The sequence below is a fragment of the Theobroma umbraticum genome, unplaced genomic scaffold (assembly GCF_002168275.2).
Source record: "Theobroma umbraticum cultivar Fairchild unplaced genomic scaffold, ASM216827v3 scaffold_56.0, whole genome shotgun sequence".
In the NCBI taxonomy this organism is placed as follows: Eukaryota; Viridiplantae; Streptophyta; class Magnoliopsida; order Malvales; family Malvaceae; genus Theobroma; species Theobroma umbraticum.
Window position 1 is genome coordinate 9,091,963 of NW_018397256.1, and position 23,333 is coordinate 9,115,295.

The 23,333-nt window shown below is 35.2% G+C and overlaps 5 protein-coding genes across 8 annotated transcripts in view; 3 read left to right on the forward strand and 2 right to left on the reverse strand.

Annotated features, from left to right (window-relative positions):
• Positions 1-2,303: 2,303 nt before the first annotated feature.
• Positions 2,304-4,667, forward strand: LOC110411000 (glyoxal oxidase-related protein). Its single transcript, XM_021420980.1, has 3 exons — positions 2,304-2,872; positions 3,023-3,183; positions 3,268-4,667. Exons 1-3 carry the CDS (start codon positions 2,339-2,341, stop codon positions 4,463-4,465), a joined length of 1,893 nt encoding a protein of 630 aa, XP_021276655.1. The 5' UTR covers positions 2,304-2,338; the 3' UTR covers positions 4,466-4,667.
• An 831-nt stretch (positions 4,668-5,498) lies between these two features.
• On the forward strand, positions 5,499-7,420 carry XTH26 (xyloglucan endotransglucosylase/hydrolase 26). Its single transcript, XM_021420451.1, has 4 exons — positions 5,499-5,848; positions 5,963-6,063; positions 6,433-6,626; positions 6,844-7,420. Exons 1-4 carry the CDS (start codon positions 5,677-5,679, stop codon positions 7,250-7,252), a joined length of 876 nt encoding a protein of 291 aa, XP_021276126.1. The 5' UTR covers positions 5,499-5,676; the 3' UTR covers positions 7,253-7,420.
• A 113-nt stretch (positions 7,421-7,533) lies between these two features.
• Positions 7,534-8,172, reverse strand: LOC110410644 (uncharacterized). The gene has a single exon (XM_021420453.1). It carries the CDS (start codon positions 8,051-8,053, stop codon positions 7,643-7,645), a length of 411 nt encoding a protein of 136 aa, XP_021276128.1. The 5' UTR covers positions 8,054-8,172; the 3' UTR covers positions 7,534-7,642.
• A 6,080-nt stretch (positions 8,173-14,252) lies between these two features.
• On the forward strand, positions 14,253-20,833 carry LOC110410209 (casein kinase 1-like protein 3). 4 transcript variants are annotated; one of them, XR_002444638.2, is made up of 15 exons: positions 14,254-14,533; positions 14,639-14,679; positions 14,818-14,887; positions 14,993-15,141; positions 15,230-15,396; positions 15,534-15,595; positions 15,688-15,751; positions 15,860-15,944; positions 16,041-16,167; positions 16,530-16,612; positions 16,768-16,825; positions 17,907-18,043; positions 18,249-18,427; positions 19,254-20,430; positions 20,564-20,833. XR_002444638.2 is itself a non-coding variant. In XM_021419808.1 (14 exons), the coding sequence occupies exons 1-13, from the start codon at positions 14,458-14,460 to the stop codon at positions 18,417-18,419; spliced, it is 1,290 nt and encodes a 429-aa protein (XP_021275483.1). In that variant the 5' UTR covers positions 14,253-14,457; the 3' UTR covers positions 18,420-18,427; positions 18,537-18,890. The 4 variants fall into 4 exon arrangements, 3 of the variants coding, with proteins under 3 accessions (XP_021275483.1, XP_021275481.1, XP_021275484.1); XM_021419808.1 differs by lacking the exons at positions 19,254-20,430; positions 20,564-20,833 and adding an exon at positions 18,537-18,890 and having other exon boundaries at positions 14,253-14,533; XM_021419806.2 differs by lacking the exon at positions 20,564-20,833 and having other exon boundaries at positions 19,254-20,559.
• Positions 20,834-22,124: 1,291 nt separating this feature from the next.
• The window catches only part of LOC110410380 (S-adenosyl-L-methionine-dependent methyltransferases superfamily protein), a 1,370-nt gene continuing 161 nt past the window's right edge, over positions 22,125-23,333 (reverse strand). The window contains exons 2-5 of the mRNA XM_021420031.2: positions 23,153-23,240; positions 22,958-23,023; positions 22,620-22,688; positions 22,125-22,508 (exon numbers count right to left, since the gene is read on the reverse strand). Coding sequence (XP_021275706.1) covers positions 22,419-22,508; positions 22,620-22,688; positions 22,958-23,023; positions 23,153-23,240 — 313 coding nt within the window. The 3' untranslated portion in view covers positions 22,125-22,418. The remainder of the gene's footprint in view (positions 22,509-22,619; positions 22,689-22,957; positions 23,024-23,152; positions 23,241-23,333) is intronic.

Genomic DNA, 23,333 nt, shown 5'->3' on the forward strand with positions numbered 1-23,333 from the left:
GATGGATGGTTAGAAGCTAGCAGACATTCTTCCTGTTTTGATTGGGGGCTAATTCATCTCCGCTTGGTTTGCCATAAATCAGGTGCTTTCTAACATATTGGAAAAAGCGGTTACTTGGCATTAATAGAGAATGGGAAATAATTTTTTTCAATGAATGTGAACTGTCTACCTGTGGAAGAATTTGTTTGGAAGATGATTTTGGGCCGTGTATGGCAATTACCACACCGTCCTGGGTTACAAAGTGTTGTGCTAAACGTGCAGTATGTGTTTTGGTGTTCTTAATTATCTGAAGATATATGCCTTGATTTGATTGATACTGTATTCTGATTTCAAGCGTTAACAACAATTGCCTTGATGAGGGGGGTTCGGTTCTACTCATCTTCTCAAAATCTATAGGCATTGAGAACCCAAATGAAATCTAGCAGAAAGTCTAGCCATCAGAAAAATATTCGTGATATTTGTCCCATCAAAATGGGTAGATTCACATGATCTTATCATTTATAGTGATTTTACAAATGCGGCAAATTGGGTCTTAGAGCCACTAACATCGCCTCGGAATGTGAAGAAATGTGATATTGCGGATTGAAGACCTTAACAGGAAGGTGGGAAGGTGGCAGGTTCAACACATCCTAGGGGAGGCAGATGTGATGGCTGAGGGCTCGACAAAGCCCGATACAAAGACAACATGACATGATGGTGATGATGTGATTGGTGGGGAACTCGGGAGGTGCTGCTTCTTTGTACAACGCAAGGTAAAAACCTTTATTTCATGGCTTGATGTAAACTGGAGGAAGTTAATCGGCAATAGAAAGTCTTGATTGGTGGATATTTTCTTATTGAAAACTCTGTAAACAACTTGCTAGTTGCTGTGTTGTAACCCGAAAGGGGTAAGGTCCTGTTGAAGGGCTGCTTTGGGGGGAACTTCCGATATGGTTAGAGTCTAATACTTGGTGAAAAGCAAGAAATTATGTTGTGGCTGGATTTTTGAATATGAAATCCTGGGTGGATTGTATTGTAAGCGGCTGACGGGCTGTTTTTATGCCGTTCCTCCGTGTCTAGGTAGTTGTTCTGCTGACATAGCTGTGTGGTTGGGAACGTGGGATGCTGGAGGCTGGTTCTGATCTGTAAACGATTAGCAGTGGCTGTTAATGTATTTTTGTTCATTATGTCTTACTTGCGGATACAGACCCTGTCTACTCCGTTTGTAACAAAAACAATGTTATTAATAGAAATCGTTTGCTTAAGGCCTGAGAACCAGTGAATGAAAATCAGGTGAAATCAGTCAAGGAGTATTGCACGCAGTACGATTTAAGTCCCCAACAAACAAAGACCTTGACCAATATGGACACCCCATTTTTTCTTCCATTGATCCCACTAAAATTAAATAAAAACTTAAAGAAAAAAATATCAAAAGTTAAATTTCATCTATTTTCCCATACAAAAAATTAAGAATCCAAATAGTAATATGTATTCAATCTTAACGCTTATATATGAATTTTTAAAACTTAAAATTTGTATTGCTTATTGTTATTATTAATTGCTAAAAAAATTCTTCTTGATTGACAAGTAGTCTAACCATTTGCCTTCTTTAATGATTGTAAAAGGAATTAAAGTTAATTGTCACAATTATAAGGAAAAAAGAAAAGAAAAGAATCAACGCTATTTTTATAAAAAAAAATTACAAATGTCCAATTTCATGCATCACTGCACGGATATACCTATATATGAATATTGATAATTATAAAATAATGTATTCGATAATTATCATTTTTTTAAATAATGTAATAATATATTTGATTTTATTATTTATATAATAAATCTGTAATTTACGTATAAATTGTTCAAATGATATTATAAGATTATTTGAGTTTCTTTTTTTATATGATTAACTATGATATAATCCCACTGAAAACGTTTTTTGGGCTATGCCACTGGAAAATCCAAGTTTGAAAATTAGGTAATAGTATACCAATGGCAATAAACAGATTTGGCTACCGCAACGTCTTCCTAACGAGCTCAACTCCATTAGAGTTCCTGTTTACCTGCTGAACTCTTTCCCAATTAAGCTTCTTCATGGCCACCGTTGAAATGAATACAATGTTCCTATAATTAGCTAAGCTAACTCTTATTTTGGGTGTCCTCTAAACAGGGAGCCAGCTCTAATTTTCCATGATTTGTACGTAACTGATCATGTTGGAAAGCCTTGGATTAGAAAGATGCGGAGAGGAATGAGGGGAAGGGCATTTGGAAGCTAAGACAACATATATATATAAAGGAGGGAGGAGGCTGTATAAAGAAGCCGCAGCAGGGATTAGAAAAGTAAATAAAGTGTACAATTATGACGATGTTATGGAGAGGCCTGTGTATTCTACCTCTCCTTTTTGTCTCTGGTAACTGTCAATTTTTGTTCCCTTTTTTCCATCCTTTTAGTAATCCAGGCAACGGCCTCAACATTGGTGGTGTCGTTCCACAAAATGCTAATGGCTTCTTTCCAATTGCGGGTGGCTCCCCTTCTGGTGGGAGCTTATCTGCTCAAAACAAGGACGACGGTAGCTTAAATTCAGGCTCCGTCAACGTTGCTGGTGGCTCTGCTGACAATAAAAAATGGGAAAGCAATGTAAAGGACAAAATCAAGACTGGATACAAGGGCAAGTGGGAGCTGTTTGTTAGAAATGCCGGTGTCTCGGCCATGCACTTGATCTTACTTCCCAAGATTGACCAGGCTTTGATGTTTGACGCCACGGTTTGGAAGCAATCAAAATTAAAGTTGCCTGGCCCGCCTTGCCGTGAAGTCGAGGGAACCAATGAGCTAGACTGCTTTTGCCATTCTATTCTCTTGGACATTGAGACAGCAAAGATTAGGCCACTCAGGGTACATTTTGCTTTCCTATTTTTTCATGCATTTATGGTGCCTTTGACAAAGATGGTGGAAAGAAGGGGGGGAAGAATTACTCAGTTTGCCTACTTATAATATAATCTCATCTTATAAATGAAAATATTTTGACATTTGTTTTTGTAACAGTTGAAATATGACACTTGGTGTTCATCTGGTGCCCTTGATGTAAACGGACGGCTAGTGAGCACTGGTGGATATAATAACGGATCAGACACTGTCAGAATTCTCGACATTTGTCCTACCTGCGAGTGGAAAGAATATCCTGGAACACTTGGAAATGGAAGATGGTATTTAACTTCACTTATGCACTATAAAATTCTCATTTTCATGCCATTTTCGAAGTTGAAGCTGAGTTGTTTTTGTCATTGAAGGTATGCGACACAGGTAACCTTAGGAGATGGTAGGTTCATGGTTTTTGGTGGTCGTAACTTCCCAACTTACGAGTTCGTCCCACCAGAAGGGCAACGCAATGATAAAAGCAAAGTCATCCCTTTCAAATTCCTGGCAGAAACCCATGATGCGGTGGAGAACAATTTGTACCCTTTTGTCTTTCTCTCAACCGACGGAAACCTCTTCGTCTTTGCCAACAACCGTTCCATTCTGCTCAATCCAAACAATCAGAAAATCCTCCACGAGTTCCCCGTTCTCCCAGGTGGTGCCCGGAACTATCCAGCATCGGGAAGTTCTTGTCTCCTCCCTATTACACTTCAACCAGATGAAAAGCGTAAAGTCATCCCTGCTGAGGTCTTGATATGCGGCGGCACATCACACGATGCTTTTACCCTGGCAGATTTAAAGCGCCCGAAGGTGTTTGTCCAAGCAAGCAAAGACTGTGCCCGCATCGACATCACCAAGAGGAATGGAAAATGGAAGATCCAAAGCATGCCATCGCCTCGTCTTATGGGAGACGCCGTGGTTCTTCCAACTGGAGATGTGCTGCTCATCAACGGTGCCAAGAGTGGTTCAGCCGGATGGGACGATGCCAGGGAACCAAATTTCACCCCCGTCTTGTATAATTTCCGAGTAAAAGAAGGTGGTTCCAAGTTCACAGAGCTTGCACCTTCGACTATTCCCCGCATGTACCATTCATCCTTCGCACTTCTTCCTGATGGAAAAATCCTCATAGCTGGTAGCAACACAAACCCTGGATACCAAGATAACGCCCTCTTCCCCACTGAGGTTCGTGTAGAAAAATTCTCACCACATTATTTGGATCCAGCATTGGCCAAGTTTAGGCCTGAGATCGTACTTGACCAGTCCGCCAATAAGATTCATTACGGAAAGAGATTCACGGTGCAAATACGTAGTGCTGATCGGACCCTGGACGACGAGGATCTCCAAGTAAATATTTACTATCCGGCTTTCACAACACACGGGATCTCCATGAATCAGAGGCTGGTTCGATTAGGAATTGTTCAAGTGGATAAAAACGTTTCCTCTCGAACCCACAACATCAAAGTTCAAGCACCCATAAACGGTAACATTGCTCCTCCTGGTTATTACATGCTCTTTGTGATTCAAAAAGGGGTGCCTTGCGGCCGTGCCATGTGGGTTCAGATGCTCCCCTAGGCCTCATTACTTCAAGCTCCAGTTTTAAAAAATTTCAACAACCAAACGAAAACAAATCAGGAGAATTCAAAGTCTTGACGTTAGCCTCTCTAAATTAGAAGATTCAATATAAATTATGATTTCTTGTCCACATTTTGTTAACCAATTGTAATGTTGGTTGTTCATATCTTGAAGTCTTGAGGACAATTTTTTTTTGTGTGTTTCGTACTCCTCAATCTAAATTCTTTAATTTTTATTTTATTTTCTTTTTTGGGATTTCTGCAATTGACACGAGAATAAATGTTGGTTGCTCAAACATCCACGTCCGCCAAAGCAATTAGAACTTTGAGGGGATGACAGAAGACAACTCTGTCTTTCAACAAAACACGAAAACTTTAACGTTGTCAATACGCGTGCACGTCTAAGACTAGGAAAGACATTGATATTTCCATTAAGTCTCATGCACGATATTTCGTTTCTCTTCCTACTCCTACCGTGCACCAGCTGGGCTCAACTGACCAAACTTTTCCTTTAATTATATGATTAATAGTATTTCTGATTAACATCTAAAAGTAAGACCATAAAACTAGCTACTAGCCAGCATATACTTGATTTTTATTTTAGTTTGTGCACTCCTCGGACTGAATTCGCATTGTTTTTCTTTTAATTTGGACATAAATTCTTCAGAAGTTCGTCAAATTTGCCAGAACAACAAATAAAATAGCCAACGGGGCAATATTTCTCCAGCAAATCCTTGCCAAGAGTTATGATTTATCGTACCTCCTTTATTGTAATATACCCCCAAAATTACCAGTGTTAATTATATAGTACCACGCATAGTTCAAAACTGGCTGTCTGAGGGGAGTACCGACCATGTAATTAACCATAATACAAAATCAAAACTGAAAAAGTCTTTATATGATTGCAATATATGAACTGAACTACATGTTCCTACATTGCATATGCCAGGTCTTTGTTCTGAGTTTTCTAATTTTTGATGAAATGATAACATATTCCTTGTCTTTGCTGTCAAATAATTTAGGGGGAGTCAATAATCATAAGTTCAGCATATTTCAAATTTTAATTAAAAAATTGTAATACAATGGTTATCTTAGTAAGGCATATGTGGTGGAACAGGCTATATAAAGCCATCGAGAACAATGGGGAAAAGCATCCCTTCTCAACGGCATTGATTGACAAATACAGAGCCAGCTTCTCCATTGCAGTTGAAAATGGCTAGTTTGCAAGCTTTGTTGTTGGCTCTATTCATCACTGCACTTGCATTTAACCAAAGTTTTGTTGAAGCAAGGTTTTCGAATAGCATGTACATAAATTGGGGGGCTCAGCATTCAACTTTTGCAAGCAATGGTGAAGACCTTCAACTTGTGTTGGATCAAACTTCAGGTAAAACAGTTCAGTTTTCATATACTTGCAGGTGCTTGCTAAAGCAAACATCTAAGTAAACTGAATCATATTGCTTGCTCTTTTGACATTACGATGCTGCCTTTGATTTTGCAGGTTCTGCTGTTAAATCCAAGGGGGCATTCATATTTGGAAGCATTGAGATGCTAATCAAGTTGGTACCAGGAAACTCAGCTGGAACAGTCACAGCCTACTATGTAAGTGCAAAAATGTTAAGCACAAACAACTAACTACATGTCTACATCAAATAAAATAGCAATCAATTTTGATTGTTGTTAGCAAAGCTTCTACATTCAGGTGTCTTTCATCCTGTTATCATAAGTCAAAACTGAATCCCTCAAGAAAACCACATTCAAGAAGATTAAAAGTTGGTAATTCAAATACAAGTGAAGGGCAACTTAATTCCAACTAAATATTTTGAAGTAAAAATATTCATTCACAGCATCAATGACCACATATAGATGGATTTAAACCCAGAGTACGGGTCTTTAAAACACTTGAGAGGAAATAGAAAGAACAGAAGAAAATTACATAAATTTTAATCTTTCATTCTCAAATATATGCAGCTGTCCTCTACCGGGGACAAGCATGATGAGATCGACTTCGAGTTCTTAGGTAATGTTTCCAGACAACCATATATTGTTCACACAAACATCTACACTCAAGGAAATGGAAGCAGAGAACAGCAATTTTACCTGTGGTTTGACCCCACTGCTGATTTCCACAACTACACCATACACTGGAATCCCACCGAAGTCGTGTAAGTTAACTTCCCTTCAATTATACTAGAACATCATTTTCCTTTTCTCCAAATATATTCATTTGAAATCCAGTTCAAGAACATAGCAAATGCGGACCATTTTTCTGCTGTTGTTAATTTTTCAGTGAATTCCAAGACAACCAAAACATGTAATTATAAATCTTAATGCATTTCCCTATTCTCATGAAACTAACCAAAAAATACTTAATGGTTTTAGGTGGTACATCGACAACCTGCCAATTCGTGTTTTCCGAAACTATGAGAAAGAGGGGATTGCTTTTCCAAACAAGCAAGGAATGAGGGTATACTCCAGTTTATGGAATGCGGACAACTGGGCAACTAGAGGTGGGCTTGTCAAGATTGACTGGAATAGTGCACCTTTCATTGCCAGATTCCGTAGGTTTAGGGCAAGAGCTTGCAAGTGGGATGGGCCACTGAGTATCAATCAATGTGCCTCCAGATCCCCAGCAAACTGGTGGACTTCCCCAACTTACAGCCAGTTGAGCAGTAGTAAGATGGGTCAGATGAAGTGGGTCAGAGATAACTTCATGATCTACGACTACTGCAAAGATACTAAAAGATTCAATGGACAAATGGCTCCTGAATGTTTTAAACCGCAGTTCTAATCCATATTCCCATTTCCTTTCCTACTACCATTAACCAAAAAATTATTTTGTTACATTCCTCATTTCATTGCTTTTTTCCTCTAATTTTTGATTGGGCAAATTTTGTACGGTTAATTGTGTTTCAATTGTATTGCAGTTTTTTTCCTTTTTCCGTTCATTCAATAAATTTCAGCTCGTTTAATCATTGCTTCCACTATTTATTTTTGCTTTACAAGAAAAAAGTTACTACAAAGTAAAAGCAAATGGTACAAAGCAAAATCATAGTAATAGATTCAAAACGATAAATAACTAACACATAACACTATTTCTCACAGAATTGTTCTACATAATAATAAAATTATGTACTAATAAAAGAAAAAATTAAAAAAAAGAGAGCAAATCACTTGCAGATCACGTGATACAAAGCCAAACACCCAAAACAATAAAACCCGTACCCAATAGTGCATGACCGACCCGGGTTTCCTCACCCAGTAGGATTCCAAACACGGCGGTGGCAGCAAACGTCGTCGCATTGGTGACGGGGACGGCCAGCGAAATTGGGGCCTGGCTTAAGATAGCGAAGAAGGTGGCGGAAGCGGAGAGGTTGATGAGGAAAGGGAGGGAGTATTGCCAAAAGAAAAGGAGGGTCAGCCAATTGGATAAGGAATAGAGAAGCTTTTGGTGGAGTTTGTGGGGTGGATCGCAAGGGGGTGGACTGGATTTGAGAGATTGGTCCCACAGGAGTGCGCCGCGGCGCATTGCAGCGTTGGTGGCGCCCCAGATTAGGCCGACTGCCAACATTTTCTCCACGCCTCCGATCATTGTTTCTGATCGTTGTTTGGGCTGGCACAAAAAATGATCTTGCAAGAAGCGACCGCAATGCACGACCAAACTCAAAACGACTTCGTTTTCGTTGCAAGTAGCAAAGGGCTGACTTGTGTTTAAGTGACGTCCTACCCGGTCGTTGGTTTTACTTGTTTTCCCCGGATCCGGACCCTTTTTGGGGACTGGAGAGGGCAGTCCATATCTAAGATGCAAACACGTGTCATGTTATAAAACAAACGACAAGGATTCGCAAGAAGTGGCAAAATAAAGCAAACCCTGTTTTTTTTTTTTCTGAAAGGTAAAACAAACCGTTTTGTTCGTTAACTTTTGAGGCAAACGACGCCTACAATCCAAAGATTCCTGCTAATCTCACTGGAAAAACATGGAAAACCTCATCAGAATCTTCACCTGAGACCACTTTGGTTCTCAAGTTCTATCTTAAAGTAAAAAATTTCCAACAAAATCCACTATTTATTCTCTTAATAAAACTTTTGCATTTATGTGTGAGAAAGAGAGCCTCAGATGCTGGCAATTGTAAATTGATCGGAAAGTAATGTAAGGGGATATTATCTCTGATATGCTCTTAAGTTGTATGTGAATTTTGTTAATCTGATGGCCTGATGATGAGCCAACAATCAATTATTACTTTGGCCACTTCAACCCATACAGGCTTACATGTTCCTTTTCTGCTATTGTTTGATCCTTCTTCAACCTTAACAAACAAGTTTTTCCAATCCATGTAACACTCAGTTAGATTCCATATTTGGTTAGAAATCATGTATCCTTTGTCCTGTTAAGTTTTCATTAATCAAAAGTAATGTTCTTGTATATGGCAGAGAAATAGCAAAAAACTAATTTTATGAGCGAGAACGGATGAAGAGTTCAAACTCTCACTAATTAGCTTGTTACTATCAAATAACATGCTAATTTCTTCCTTGTTTCGCTTTCTATTAATCTTTCTAGCTAGATGACAACTTGACAGTTATGATGGCTAATGATTTTGCAGGAAGTTTATTATGTTGGTGACAATTTTTTTTTTAAGATTTGGAATTAATTGAAAGAGAGAAAGTTGCAAACTTGATATTAATTTCTTACATATAAAAGATAACACACTAGTTTAAAAAATCCTTCATGGGGTGGTGTATCGTTTTCATCCGATATGCCTCCCAATCTTCAGCAGTAACCTCATCATTCCATCTGATGTTATACTTGCGTTTTCTTTCATCTTTCTCCTCTCTCCTCATGTCATCCTCCTCCTTAAGAGCCTCGGTGAGAAGTTTTTCGTCAATAACCAGGTCGCAAGGAACATCAGTTCCCCAGGTAGCAAGTTTCTTCTCCTCCGCAGGAGGAGGAGCATCTTCTGAGACTGCTTTACGTGCAATATTGGCCTTCATCATCAGGTCTGTTGCTGCTTTTGCAGCCTCAATCCCAGCGCACCAGTACAGTAACTATTCCGAATTGTTTGCTTACAACCAGAGGCGGAGGGGAAGGGGCGCTAGTGGGGACCCCGCCCCGGCAATTTCAAAAATTTTCTAATTATGGAGTACTTCTAATAGGAATTACTTGTATGAGTGGAAGTATGGCCATTTTTAAAAGCTAAAGGCTTAATTCTATCAATATTAATGAATGGATATAAAACACAAGATCATAAAACATGTTAGTAAAAATAGATATGAAGTGAGTAAGGAGGCTTGTGTGTGTTTAGTGGCTCGACTAGTCAAATGAAGAATCGATAATTCAATACTTGATCAACCATTCAATTCAAACTAAAATCAATCACATTCACTAAGTGAAAGTTTAAATCTGCGAGATACCTTCATTTATGCACAAGGTTCCCAAAAGTGTTGGTATTTAAAAATTTTAAAATGGTGGTGGATTGTTGGTGTATTTTCAAAAGTAAAGATCATATCATATAATGAAAAACTATCTTAGTTTAAAAGTTATGTCATATAAAGTGATATAATGTACTATTAGATTGTAAGCAGGTTTTTATGTGAATAGTTATATCTCTTGGTAAAATTACATCCAAAAGTTATGAGATAAATTGAAAAAACACCATAGCTCAAAAATTTAAATATGAAAAGTTATTGTTTCAAATTATAACTAAAAGATTATGTTTTATATCATGAATAGTTATCCTTTCATAAAATAATTATTGAAACGATACTTTTATCCAAAAGTTATGCCTGGCAAAATATAAAGATGCCTTTTAAATAAAATGATACCTTAATGAAAAGATTGTATTTTTTAAAAAAATACGATTGCAAGCCTATATAAAAGGCTTGTTACCCACCATTTTGACACATCAAATTAAAAACAAAACAAGGGCAAAAAAATCAAAAGCAAAAAAAGTGTTATGTTATATTAACATAAACACTTAAGTTATCATCAACTACAAAAGCATCTAAATTCCTTATAATTTACTTGTTGCAGAAAATAAATTTTAAAGTAGAACAACTTTACAAACCCTCGAATATATCTAGTGATCTACTCTCGTAAAGTGTAAGACGAAGTTAGATGTTAGCTTCATTGTATCTTTAAAACTATTTGCATTATTCTATTTTGCATACCGAGTGGTGGAGGCGAAATAAGTATTAAAATAGCTTGCTTGCCTTGAAGTCAATTTTGTTAGTTTTTTATATAAACTCCATTTGCATCAATAAAAAGTATTTAAAACGCGGACGAAAATTTTATTAAAGCGAGTATCTACAAATAAAGTGAGAGACCAATTTATAGGATAATTACTCTTTAAATTTTGATCTTAATATGATCCAATCTATACATAATCAAAATTTAATATATATATATATATTCAAATATGAGAATTTAAATATATATTTTTTGTGTTTGATCTATTGCGCTGTTTGATTTTGTTTGAATTTCTTGTCTTATAACATAATATACATTTACATATATATTTATAATATATTTGTCAATTAAAATAAAATTTAATTATTATATAAATAATACAATTATACATAGTACTATCAAATAAGAATTGAAATTCAAATTAAAAAGTTCTAAAATTGTCCTTTATCAAATAAGAGTTCTACTTGCATTAAATGATTTTTATTAAAGTTTTTTTTTATATATTGAGGATAAAGCAACTAGTTATATCACTCTGGATCATGAAACACTTCAAATGCGAGCAAGTAAGAAATACTTAATAGTTAATATCTTCTGGTGGAGAGTCAAATAAGTGTGATCACTTTTCATGACATGTAGCATCTAATCAACGCATTGATTAGTTTCATCATATATGTTAAAAAATGTACAATCCCAATTCTACTAAAGAAGTTTGTCCATTCCTTTCAATAGATGAGCATTTTGATTTGATAAGGATATAAGCTTAGATAATTTCTGTAATTTTATCAATGAAACTGATTCAACCAAAACATTCATGAAGCTTTTGTTCCAACATATTTTTTAATTTAATGAGGCTTTTGTTCCAACATAAGATGAGTCTATGATTAAGAGCCCATAGTTCAGCTATAATATTTTTTAATTTAACAATATTGAATAAAATACTTTTTAAATATTTTAAATCTAATAATATTGAATAATTTATAAATTAATATTATAAAATTTCAATTATTTATGTTTCACATTTTATATTTTATTTTTATAATTATTATTTAAAAATTTATTTAAAAAATTCACATACAACTCATGTAATATTGCATACTAATAACTTCTAAATATAATCTAAAAACTCTCATACCTTTGAAAGAGGTAAGATAATTGATAAGATTTAAATACCGTATTTTTGACACATTTATTATCTATATATGAGAACATATTTATCCTTAATGATGGTTATAAATTATTAAGTGTACCAAAAAAATAATATAATTCACTAAATCAAAGCTTATGAATGTCTTACAAATGATATCTTCCAAACCAGATAACTTAAATTCAAATTTTCATTTTAATACAAAAACAATTCTAGCTTGAAGGTAGAGTAGGTATAAAAATAGGAGAAAATCATATCTATTTAAATAACTGTAACTCATGTAATTGTTTGAAAAAAAAAAGATAAAATTCAGAAATTAGCAATCATTAATGGTTAAATTTCATCTAGCATATTTTCTTTGAAAAGTCTCAATGTTTTTTTTCTTGGAAACGTCAATAAATCGTGAGAGACAATAATCATGCATACATATAATATAATTGACAATGTTTAATTTTTTTTAAAGATTATTGAAAAGAAAAGGAAAGAAATCTAAAGATTGAAAATTTTATAATTTATGAGAATTTATTAAATATGAAAAAGAGAAAATATTTTTATTATGTAGAATTAAGTAAGAAATAGTTATTTTTTAAAATAAAAACAGCGTCATCTAGCAATATGTTTATATTAAAGTGGGTGATATTGTTATTTTATTATTCGAAATCTTTGTTGTTTCCCCCCTTTATTTTGTTCCAGTGGAAAGAAAATCGCAAATTAAATTGAGCCACAGTGGAACCGGTTTGCGTGGTGGCTTTGTCATAGGATCAGACCAAACTCGTTGTGTCCGAGTCTAAACATTCCGCGGTCCCGCCTACCAAATTGACAGCTCTTTGCTATTATCCAATAGCATCCCGATACCTAATCTTTAATTATCCTCTGCGTTTTATTCATCTAATTTGGAAGAGTCAACATTTTCGCGTTGGATTGAGCTTTTCAATCCACGTGGATATTTATTATATCCTTAAAAAGAAAATTTTCATTTAATCATGCATCAGTTAAATTATTGTCCATATTTTTTAATTTCTCAATTCATGAGTCAGTTAAATTTTATAAAAAAATTAATCAAATCACGATTACTGATGAGTTAAATTAAAATCTCTTTTGCGCAATTAAGATACATTTTTAAGTTAAGAGTTTACTCTATCAATCATACCCAAACTTTAATAAAGAATTTTGAAATCTCTGATTTTGTTTAATAAAGAGGCCACATCAAGTTCTATTAAATGGAAGTTTTCAATTGTCAATTAAAAAAAATCATAATTACTGTAGTAGTTAAGTCAAAAATTCATCCAATGAAAATAATTTTTTAAAAATGATAAAGTCCATAATTCATAGATTTATTACATTATCTATTAATTCTTAAATAAAATTACAAAATATAAAAGTCTTTTGATAAATAATAAAAATAACAACTTATTGAATAAAGTTAATAATGACTTACCAAAATTATTGGAGGATCCTAAAGTTATTTTCACAAAGTTGATTAATTCTAAATAATAATAAAAGCATAAGATAAAAAGTAATAATTAAAATTGAAGGTAATTCAAAAAATTTCATCGTCAAAATTAAAAATTTTTTAATGAGTGTAAGTAATATTCGTTTTATTTTGACTTTCAAAAAATATTCATTTTATTTTAACAATTTTATTATATAAATTATGTAGTTTATCAATAATTACTTTTAATATATTATATTTTTTCAATATAAATTTAATTTCACTGGTAGAATCATTTAATTAACAAAATATGATTATCTCAACAATAGCATATATTAAGATATAAAAAATCAAATGTTTTCAAAAAATTATTTAAATAAAAAATTTTACCTAATAAAACATGAGAAAGTATTTTAAAAATATTAATTTTGTAAACTAATTATTTTTAATTTATTATTATTATTATTATTATTATTAAATCTAATTATTTATTATTATGATATATAATATTATAAATTTAAAATTATTTTTAATAAAAAATTCAACATTCACGCGAAGCAGGGCACCAGTCTAGTTAAAGATATGTAACCTGGCCTTCGTTTCAGTAGTATGATAATGGTGATGACTGATGAGAATGTCTTATAGGCAATCACTCGTTTCGCAAAGAGGCTGGGGTTAGATGATTAAAGAAACCGCCGCCCGGGCATGAGAAAACACGTTTAATGTTGCAAGCCCCCCAGATTTGCCCGCCGTCACTATTTTGTACCGTTATTTTAAAAAAAAACCAAAATCATTTCGCAGCAGGCAGACTAATTTACCATTCTATCCTTCCCAAAATGACCAAATTCCCAGCCATATGGACCGCCTCTAATAAATGCAAGAGGAATAAAAACCTCTAAAATCTAAAATTACCTACCTACCCCTTTTGCATCACGAATCCCAGCTCCAGTCAACCGGTCAACCTGTTTCCGTCTCACCTACCCCAAATCCCCAAACTACCCCTCTGCACACATTTTCATTTCTGTTTATCCTCTTTCTCAAAAGCCACGCAGTTTCTTTCTGTCCTTTGTTGCGAGTCTTCTCCTGTGTGTGGTTTCAGTTTCCCAGGGGAAAAAAAAGAAGGAAAAAGAAAAGGGATAAAACCTGAAAAACAAAAAAATAAAAAAGTCGTTATCAAAATCCTTTAAAGCTCTTTTCTAGCTTTGATGATCTGATTGATCGAACTCGTCGATAAGCATGGAACGAATCGTCGGTGGCAAATATAAGCTCGGCCGTAAGATCGGCAGTGGATCTTTCGGTGAAATTTTTCTTGGTTCGTCTCTTCCTCTTCTTCTGTTTTCTTTTAACTATCGTTTTCATTTTTTTTTCTTATGTATATATGAAGTGATTTATAACGATTTTGATTTCGTTTCGGCAGCTACGCATATTGATACGTTCGAGATCGTCGCTGTTAAGATGGTAACTGTCTTCTGATGCTTTGTAGATTCATGATCTGATTATCGTTTAAGCTTTTTGGTGTAGAAATAATAGCTAGAACTGAAAATCGTTTTTTTAATAAAGATTGTATTGTTATTTATTTAATTTTGGCGGTTACAGGAGAACAATAAAACGAAGCATCCGCAACTGCTTTACGAAGCAAAATTGTACAATATTCTTCAAGGAGGAAGTAAGTACCGTAGTGCTTCAGTTTATTTATTTATTTTATGAAGATTTTAGAAATTAGAATAAATGAAATAATGAGTTATTTTTGATGATTTTAATTGATGTATAGGTGGAATTCCAAGCATAAAATGGTCTGGTGTTAATGGGGAAGATAATGTACTTGTTCTTGATTTACTCGGACCTAGTCTCGAGGATCTTTTTGTGTACTGTGGCAGGAAGTTTTCGCTGAAAACTGTCTTAATGTTGGCTGATCAAATGGTGAGCTTAAATTGGTGACATTTTGTATTCAATTGTTGCATGAATGATTACTTGTTTTAATCTTAAATTGCTGGATTTTCCATTTTAGATTACAAGAATTGAATATGTTCACGCCAAGGGATTTCTTCATAGAGACATAAAGCCTGATAACTTCCTAATGGGACTTGGTCGCAAAGCAAATCAGGTTTATATAATTGATTTTGGCCTTGCCAAAAGATACCGAGACTCCACAACTAATCGCCATATTCCTTACAGGTAGTTTTTGGGTTTAGTTGGTATTTATTACTCCTCGCCTTAATGCTTTTCTGATTTGCTAGATATAAACCACTTCTGCAGCATTTAAGTCAGTCTTGATTGCTGTTACTGAAATAATTAACTTTTGCCTCTAACAGAGAAAACAAAAATTTAACGGGGACTGCTCGTTATGCAAGTTGCAATACTCATCTTGGAATAGGTAAGGAAAGAGGTTTTCTTTTTGGTCATTCATTGAGATGAAGCACTTAATTCATTTACTTGGATATTTATATCATTATGTTTTTGTTGTAGAGCAAAGTCGGCGGGATGATTTGGAGTCACTTGGCTATGTGCTTTTATATTTTCTCAGAGGAAGGTAGCCAACCTGTTTTCACTGATTTTTATTGCAAATAAGCTTCTTGCATTTGGCTATTTTGGTATTTATTTGTGTGTATTTTGCTGACTAAAATGTTTCTGCATATAGTCTTCCATGGCAAGGTTTGAAAGCTGCCACAAAGAAGCAGAAATATGATAAAATATGTGAGAAGAAGTTGTCCACTCCTATTGAGGTGTGTCTGCATTATATGTATCTTTCAGTTCTACATTGTGGTTCCAGTATGATTTGATTAACATGGCTGCTGTTTTCTCTGACTGTTGTTATCAAGGTTCTATGCAAGTCTCATCCTGTGGAGTTTGCATCATACTTTCATTATTGCCATTCATTGACATTTGATCAACGTCCTGATTATGGGTTCCTGAAGCGTTTGTTCCGTGATTTATTTGCTCGTGAAGGTATTGTAGGATGCATTTTGCCTTTCAATTCTGTAAAAACCCCTTAACATATCTTTGCTTGAAATTGTTGCATGCCTGTGTCTATTGGTGGTTGTAATTTTTCTACAGTTGGATGTGCTATACTCTTATGCCTTCTTCTATGTTCAGTAAGGCTCTTGTTTCAAAGCATGAGGCTTATGAATGCTATTGAACAAGCTGATCATGAGCTAGAGTGATGTCCTTTGGCATAGTTGGTTAGATTATGCTATTGAAGGGGGAAGAAAAGGCCTACTGCCAGCTGGCTTGATGGATGTCACAGATGTAGATGAATAATTTTATACATAATCTGCTGCAAACTAAATTTTGGTTCTTTATCGTGGCAGGTTATGAGTTTGACTACATATTTGACTGGACAATCATCAAGTATCAGCAGGCCCAGAAAACTAGATCTCAGCCTCGATTGTCTGTCAGTTTCTCTAACTTGTACCAAAATTTGTTATTGCATTTAGATTGTATATGGTATCCAGTATTTTAAATCGTAGAACCTTCTTAGTAATTTGGTAGTTGTATCCTTTAAATGAACATTGTCATTTTGACATGATTATATTTCCCAAATTACAGCCAGTTACTGGAGGTAGCAGCAGTCATCCATTACCTGTGGATGTGGATCATCATCAAGGTTAGCTCTTGCTGCTGTGCTTTCTTCTCAAATGACTGAATGGTGTCTTGAGGAATTTATCTATTGGATACAAGAATTATAGAAGACCTGCAATAAGTCAAAAGCAGAGATCTAATATTTGTGTCAGATTATGGTGTCCTTAGTAGCTAAGTTATGCCTTGAGATTTGGATGTCGCATCAAGGGTGGAAGAGCTTTAATCTTGATGTCACTTTTTCTTCTTTTTCTTTTTTTGGGTTAGCGAACATTATTAGTTTATTTTCCCTTCTGAAAAATCTTTCAACAGTATGAGTTTAATTTCCCATCTGAGAGAAACTTTTATATAAAAAAAATGATTTTCTGAAATTTTCTTTACATATGTTACATCTTGAATGGTAAAATGTATACCATAAAATTAGGCAATATTTATCCTCTCTTGTTGGGGATATTTTAGCAATAGCATTATGAGAATCCATAAAATTGCCTCTTGAATGGTAAAATGTATACCATGAGTCAATGGGGCTAGTCTAAGGTAATGCCTAAGGTAACACTTTTGCTGTCCTTCTTACTGGGACTGGCACTGGATTTTATATATCCATAAGAATAAGATTACATAGGTAAAAAGGATAATTTAAAGAACAATATAGTGCACTTGCAACTGGAGTCTATGTCAATTGTAGATTACTGAAGTTAGGTAACTATTTTGTTCAACCTGAATTTCCTCATTGAAAACTGGTTTCTAAAGTTTTCACATCCCGCCTCCAATGATTTCACCTTTTTTTTTCTTTTGGTGGGGTGGATGGGTAGAGGCTTGAGTAGACACGGATGCCTGGTTGCTTTCTGTAACGGGCGACTGGAATGATTATTCATATGCTTTTGAAGCACATATCTGTTAATTTATGAAATCGACAGATAATACAAATCATATATGTAGGAATATTTATGTTAGCTATTTTGTTGTATCGTATAAAAAGCAAGGAGATAAGGCTGAGATGTAAAACCATTTTATGATCATTATCTTTAGAGAGATTTCAAATTCTATTATTCTTGATGTTAGTTTTATTTGGAAATGACATTAAGATTTGGTTGTTATTTGATTGCCAGCAGGCTTCAATGCCCCTTATTCGACTGACGTCACAGAGCGCATTAGATCAAGTAATGTTTCTGGTCCAGGTGTTCGCATGCAATTTAAATCAGCAACAGGGAAGAACTTGATTTCTGATGCTACAGTTGACAAAAATGTAAGTTTGTTGATCATGTTTCAAACTAAGGAGGAAAATTTATGCTAACTATTCTTGTTTGCTTTTAATAGCACTTATGCATGTGTAGATATTTATGGAAACAGTTCTATATACTTGATTTGTCTTCATTTGTTTTTCTTGCATTAATATTTTGGAATGCGCTGTAGCATCCTTGCATTATTAATTTTCATGTCTATTTTGGCAGATTTTTGACTCTCATACACCCTCATCGTCGTTTGCACCTGCTGGCACCTCAAAAAGAAATGGTCAGAAATTGCCCACTGAAGCTGCCAATTCTGGCCACGGAAATGGAAACAAAATTGGACCTTCCAGTAGTTGGATTTCATCATTGCAGCGCATTTCGTCTGCCAAATGATGAAAATGGTAATTTATGAGCTCATAGATCAGTTTATATTAATTTGGATTCTATCCAAATGCAATTAATGCCCGTTTTCTTGTATCATTGTCCATATATTCTGCAATATACCTTTAGCTATGATTCTGGTCAAGGAGACTCTAGTGATGCATCTTCTGAGTCAGTGGGTTTTGGTGATTTCATGTTATGCATTCTCGCCTTGTGGCTGGTTGAGAGCTCCTAGTGATGCATTTATGGAGGCCTGCAAATTTGCTGCTGATATGAAGATTTGTATTAGTTAGCCTAGAATGGCAGTTTCCCATAGTACAAACATATTGGTTGTTACGAAATACGGATACCTGAAGCTTGTTTGATTCCTGAGCTGTACATAGCTGTCATAAATGATCCACAGCAATCTTTATGTTTATGGTTTTATGTGAACATGAATTACATGTGATGAAATATATTGCTACCCAGAAAATAATTAAATTTCATCTTGACATAAGATTGGCAAAAGTAATCTTTAATTTGCCTAGTTTACGATTTTATCAGCTACCTTTAAGGGACTCATTGAGTCATGGAATTTTTTGTCTTCAATGTTTTCTTCCTGCTTCATTCTTTTTCTTCTTAGAAGCCTTTGCGATATATATTTGTTTCCATGCATAACTTCAATATCCTCATGTTGGACTTGAGAAGACAAATATTCTCTAGGCCATCGTAAATTAGAACAATGAGAAGTTAGTTGTTCTGTCCTTTCAAAATGTATGGTATGAAAATTTTTCTAGCATATTGTTGGCCATGAAACTAATTTTAAATAAGCCTCTCAATTATAAGTTAATACTTTCTAATTTGCAGGATGCATTTCTGCCTACAGTACTGTTGGAAAGGTGGAATAGGGAATTACAATTCAGGAATGCATACGAAGACCATAAAACATATATCTCTCTACATGCTAACCATGGAAGATCTAGTAATGGCTGCTAACTACTGACTGGTGAACAGTGAAGAAACCATTTGTGGTTGGTATCTTGTCTTGTATCCTGAATTCTGCAAATATCAACAGTGTACATGCAGTAAAGCTCAGTTGTACATTTGATTTCAAGTTGATTTTTGGAATTGATTGGTCTACTTCAAGGAGCACATTACCTCAGACTGGAATGTTGACAGGCAGTGTGCCAACAATGTGTAACTAGTAACTACCCAGCTTGTCTTGTTATGTAAAAATTCTGATAGAAGCTGTTCAGGATAATTAGAGAAGATAGAAAGTCGACTACTGTTTGCATTTGCTGTGGCTACTTGGGTACTGGAGATCTGAAGAACTCTGTGGGGCAAAGCTGGACTTTGAGATCATTTTATGTCGCGTTTGAAGTTTGGACCAGGTGGGGGATAAACCATTTCCTCTCATCAGTTGTTGGTCTAGGAATAGTCTTGCTTTTATTGGTCTGTTGACACTTGTGTTAGTCAGGGCCCAACATTTTGTGCATCTGAAACCAGATGACAGTAGCATTGCTTCAAGCTGCTTCAGGTATGTACAGCTCCTGACATCCACTTCTGAGAATTATTCTATTCCAGAAAGTGGTGCAATTTATGCCATTAGTGGAGTTTGTGAAATCTTAAGTTGGATGATCAGGAATAAGCTGTTCCTTGCCCAAATAACTGGGGGCTCCTTAGGATATATTTTTGGTCTTCCTTGAAGAGCAAAGAGGAGTGAGGGGAGGATGTCAGACCTGAAGGAGTAGGGTTGGTTCAGGAAAAGATCTCGGAAACTAGTTGGAAGGCGGTTAGTCCTCCCGAAGTGGTATTGGCATGATTATTGATAAGGGGGGACATGCAAGCGTTGTGTTATGGATCTTCTGCCTGGAACATCGGTAACCAAGTTATTGGCTATCAAATGTGAAATGGGTTTATTAGTGCAATCTTTTCGTGTGGTCTTTTCCTTTGTTCTTTTTGGGTGTTTCTTCGCTTCTGGACGTCCCAGGTTTTACTTGGCCGTTAAAAGCTAGGAAGCTGGGCACCGTCAACATGTAATAATGTAAGTGTAAGAAATGTTTCAGTATGTGTGCGTATAGGGTTTTAATTATGTTATTCTTACGAAAGTTTTTAATTGTAATTTGTACCTCTTTTTATTGTGTTCATTTCATTTTTGAATTGTTTTGGAAAATCAGCTTGCAATTGGATAGGAAAGCAAGACAAATAAAGATTCCAGGGTGAGCTCTACATGCATAATTTAAGTTACAGCTAAAATATGTACTTCATGCGTTAGTTGTGCGTGACATATTCAGGGAAGAGAATACATCTGAGAATTGTGATATCGTTTTCGTTCTTGTTCAATCAACCTAAAGGGCTACGTTTATGCAGTCATTGACAAAACGTGTCATCCTGCGCTAGCCTTGGGCACATGGTCTGAAGCCAAGATTTTTCTAGTAACCAATTGAATTAAGTAATTTTGTTGTTTATAGTCTGAAACCAAGATTGTTCCTACGGTTTTACAAGAATACTAACTTTATTTTTTGGTTATAATATGGGTATCATCACCTTTCGAACTAAGCGTGAGAGCCGATTTAATGAGCAAATCGGAAACAGGGAAAAGATAAATCATTTGGAAGAGATCTCAATCCATTTCTTTGAGAATTTGAACCATTAAAAAGACAATTACCATCTAATGGGATTAGCTTACCAGAAGTAGCTAATATCCATTCCTCACCTCCAGGCCTTTCAAAACAGTCACGACTTTGCCCAGCACAAACCCAGGTTCCATGCTGTCAGCGCCAACTATTCCTGCCAATAGTTTTGAGTTTCTTCCTGGTTTCCTGGTCGTGAAACAAGTTATTCAAGCATCCTTCATCGTCTGAAACATCAGGACGAAAACAAGCCAATGACTGAGCGTCAGAGAAATCTTCGAGCCCGAATGAGTCATCACTCGCTTTTTCCAGAATCAAAGACTTTCTTCTCTTCTTAGCTCTAGAATTTGCAAGAGCATCAGTAGCCACACGCTTCGAGTTGCCGAAATGGTCTTCCCGTCTGGAGCAGAAGGCTGTAATGAAATGGTTGGAACAATCAAAGATTACATATTGCTTCCTTTCACGAGGACACGACTTTGTATCATCTGAGTGTTCTCTTGCAGCCATCTGTTTCTCTACTCCCTACTGATTTGGAAAACACGAAGAAGATGGTTCTCTCATATATAATAAAGTAAACTTTTGCACGAATGTCTTTGAATTTGCCATAAAGAAAGAACGTTACAAAGTCAGGCAGGATAGCAGATAAGTAGTAAACTCTGAAACTGAAAAGTTGAAGAAATTATGATAATATTGAATTGAATGGAGCTAAATTTCGGGGTTTAATGGGAAATACGGTTGGCATCATTAAGATTTTAGCATTAAGACCGAAACCACCTGACTAAGAGGGATTTAAATCAAGAACCAACTGCCTATCTAAGTAGTCAAGACTACTGGGATTTGTTGGAAAACTACAATCAAAATAGAATATTAAATTGAGTAGTAATAGTTTTAAAGTAAATGGGGAATATTTAACCATACACACTGAATTTAGCACCCAAAGGAATGTTTCAATTATGAGAGTATTCATTCGTTGTTTGGAATCCAAAATTCAAAGCACAGAACTTGATGATGACAACAAATCCAAGCAAAATTTGAAGAAAAGGAAATCTGCAGTCTGCAGAAAAACAAACTTCCCTGCTGAATAATTTGATTCATCCAAATAATGAGTATACTCTTTTTAATTGCCTAATAAAAGTATACAAGTGGTAAACTTGTAGGCGTTACATTCTTGCTGAATGTCATTAATATTGTCTGATTCAATGCAGGGACATGCTTGGACACGAGTTTCCTACCACTTTAGACATAGATTAACACTAATCAAAGTTAAAGTAAGATATGCATTAGATTTCAATGAAAGCAAAATTCAAAATTGTTCTTTAAACTTGTGGTTATTACACAATATTACAAAAAAGTTACAGAACTTCAGTGGCAACTGCCTCATTGTCTTTGTCCTTTTAAGTCATTTGTAGAATGCAAAAATTGGTCTATCGAAACCAGTTCTGGTGTCCGACAACCCTGATGTGACATCTTCTACCATTCTGAATCCAATCTGCAAATGAGATACACATTGCAAAGCAATAATGATTGACAGGAGCCTACAAAGTTGAATTTTCCATCCAACCTGAAACCTCAACATCATTAGCAAAGATGCAACACTTACCTTATCCAGAAGAATTTCCTGAAAACTCTCTGGTCGGAACATTATACTGCGATAATTACTTGCTGTTGTCTGCAAAATATTGTGGAAAGGTTTTTAAAAGATCTAGTCAAGAAATGAATTTAATTAAACACTGATCAAAAGTGTAAATTTTATGTTGAACGTGTGACAATATTTAGTCTTAGATAATCACAGAATGCTCTTGTAAACAGAAACAAAGAACAGAGAACAAACTAGAACAGTGGTGAACATATCAGAGCAAGTCAACAGTGCACTCATCATACTCAAAGTTATCACCCTATAATTGTTCACATTAATTAAAGAAGAAAGAAGACCTATACCTCGGAGACTCTACGGTTCTTTTCATATGATTCCCAAGGTTGAGGTTCCAACACAAAAACGCCACCCTGCTCATGATCATAAGCAGTTCAGATGGTACTGTATATGCATTCTTCAATGTGTGTGCATAAGTGGAAAGAAAATTGATACTCATTGATGAAAAAAATTTCTCCCTGACGAGGCTGTGTGATAATTACCGGATGAAGAAGCCTCCAAATCTTTGTAAATAAAGAAATCAATCCATCATCACCCCAGTTCAGGTGAATCCACTTTGTCACGCTCAAACTGTGTTGCAGAAGAATTCATTTGAAAACAAAACCAGCACATCTATAAATATTATTTTCGGGAAGTCCTTCATAATTAACTCCCCCCCCCCCC

What these genes read in the sequence shown, in the direction of transcription:
- XTH26 (XM_021420451.1), top strand. Translation starts at nt 5,677, where the DNA reads ATGGCTAGTTTGCAAGCTTTGTTGTTGGCTCTATTCATCACTGCACTT. An exon ending in TGTGTTGGATCAAACTTCAG is followed by an intron (nt 5,849 to 5,962) that starts GTAAAACAGTTC and finishes TTGATTTTGCAG; the next exon opens with GTTCTGCTGTTAAATCCAAG. An exon ending in GAACAGTCACAGCCTACTAT is followed by an intron (nt 6,064 to 6,432) that starts GTAAGTGCAAAA and finishes AAATATATGCAG; the next exon opens with CTGTCCTCTACCGGGGACAA.
- LOC110410209 (XM_021419808.1), top strand. Translation starts at nt 14,458, where the DNA reads ATGGAACGAATCGTCGGTGGCAAATATAAGCTCGGCCGTAAGATCGGC. An exon ending in TTTCGGTGAAATTTTTCTTG is followed by an intron (nt 14,534 to 14,638) that starts GTTCGTCTCTTC and finishes TCGTTTCGGCAG; the next exon opens with CTACGCATATTGATACGTTC. An exon ending in GGATGTGGATCATCATCAAG is followed by an intron (nt 16,826 to 17,906) that starts GTTAGCTCTTGC and finishes TTTGATTGCCAG; the next exon opens with CAGGCTTCAATGCCCCTTAT.
- LOC110411000 (XM_021420980.1), top strand. Translation starts at nt 2,339, where the DNA reads ATGACGATGTTATGGAGAGGCCTGTGTATTCTACCTCTCCTTTTTGTC. An exon ending in CAAAGATTAGGCCACTCAGG is followed by an intron (nt 2,873 to 3,022) that starts GTACATTTTGCT and finishes TTTTTGTAACAG; the next exon opens with TTGAAATATGACACTTGGTG. An exon ending in ACACTTGGAAATGGAAGATG is followed by an intron (nt 3,184 to 3,267) that starts GTATTTAACTTC and finishes TTGTCATTGAAG; the next exon opens with GTATGCGACACAGGTAACCT.
- LOC110410644 (XM_021420453.1), bottom strand. Translation starts at nt 8,053, where the DNA reads ATGATCGGAGGCGTGGAGAAAATGTTGGCAGTCGGCCTAATCTGGGGC.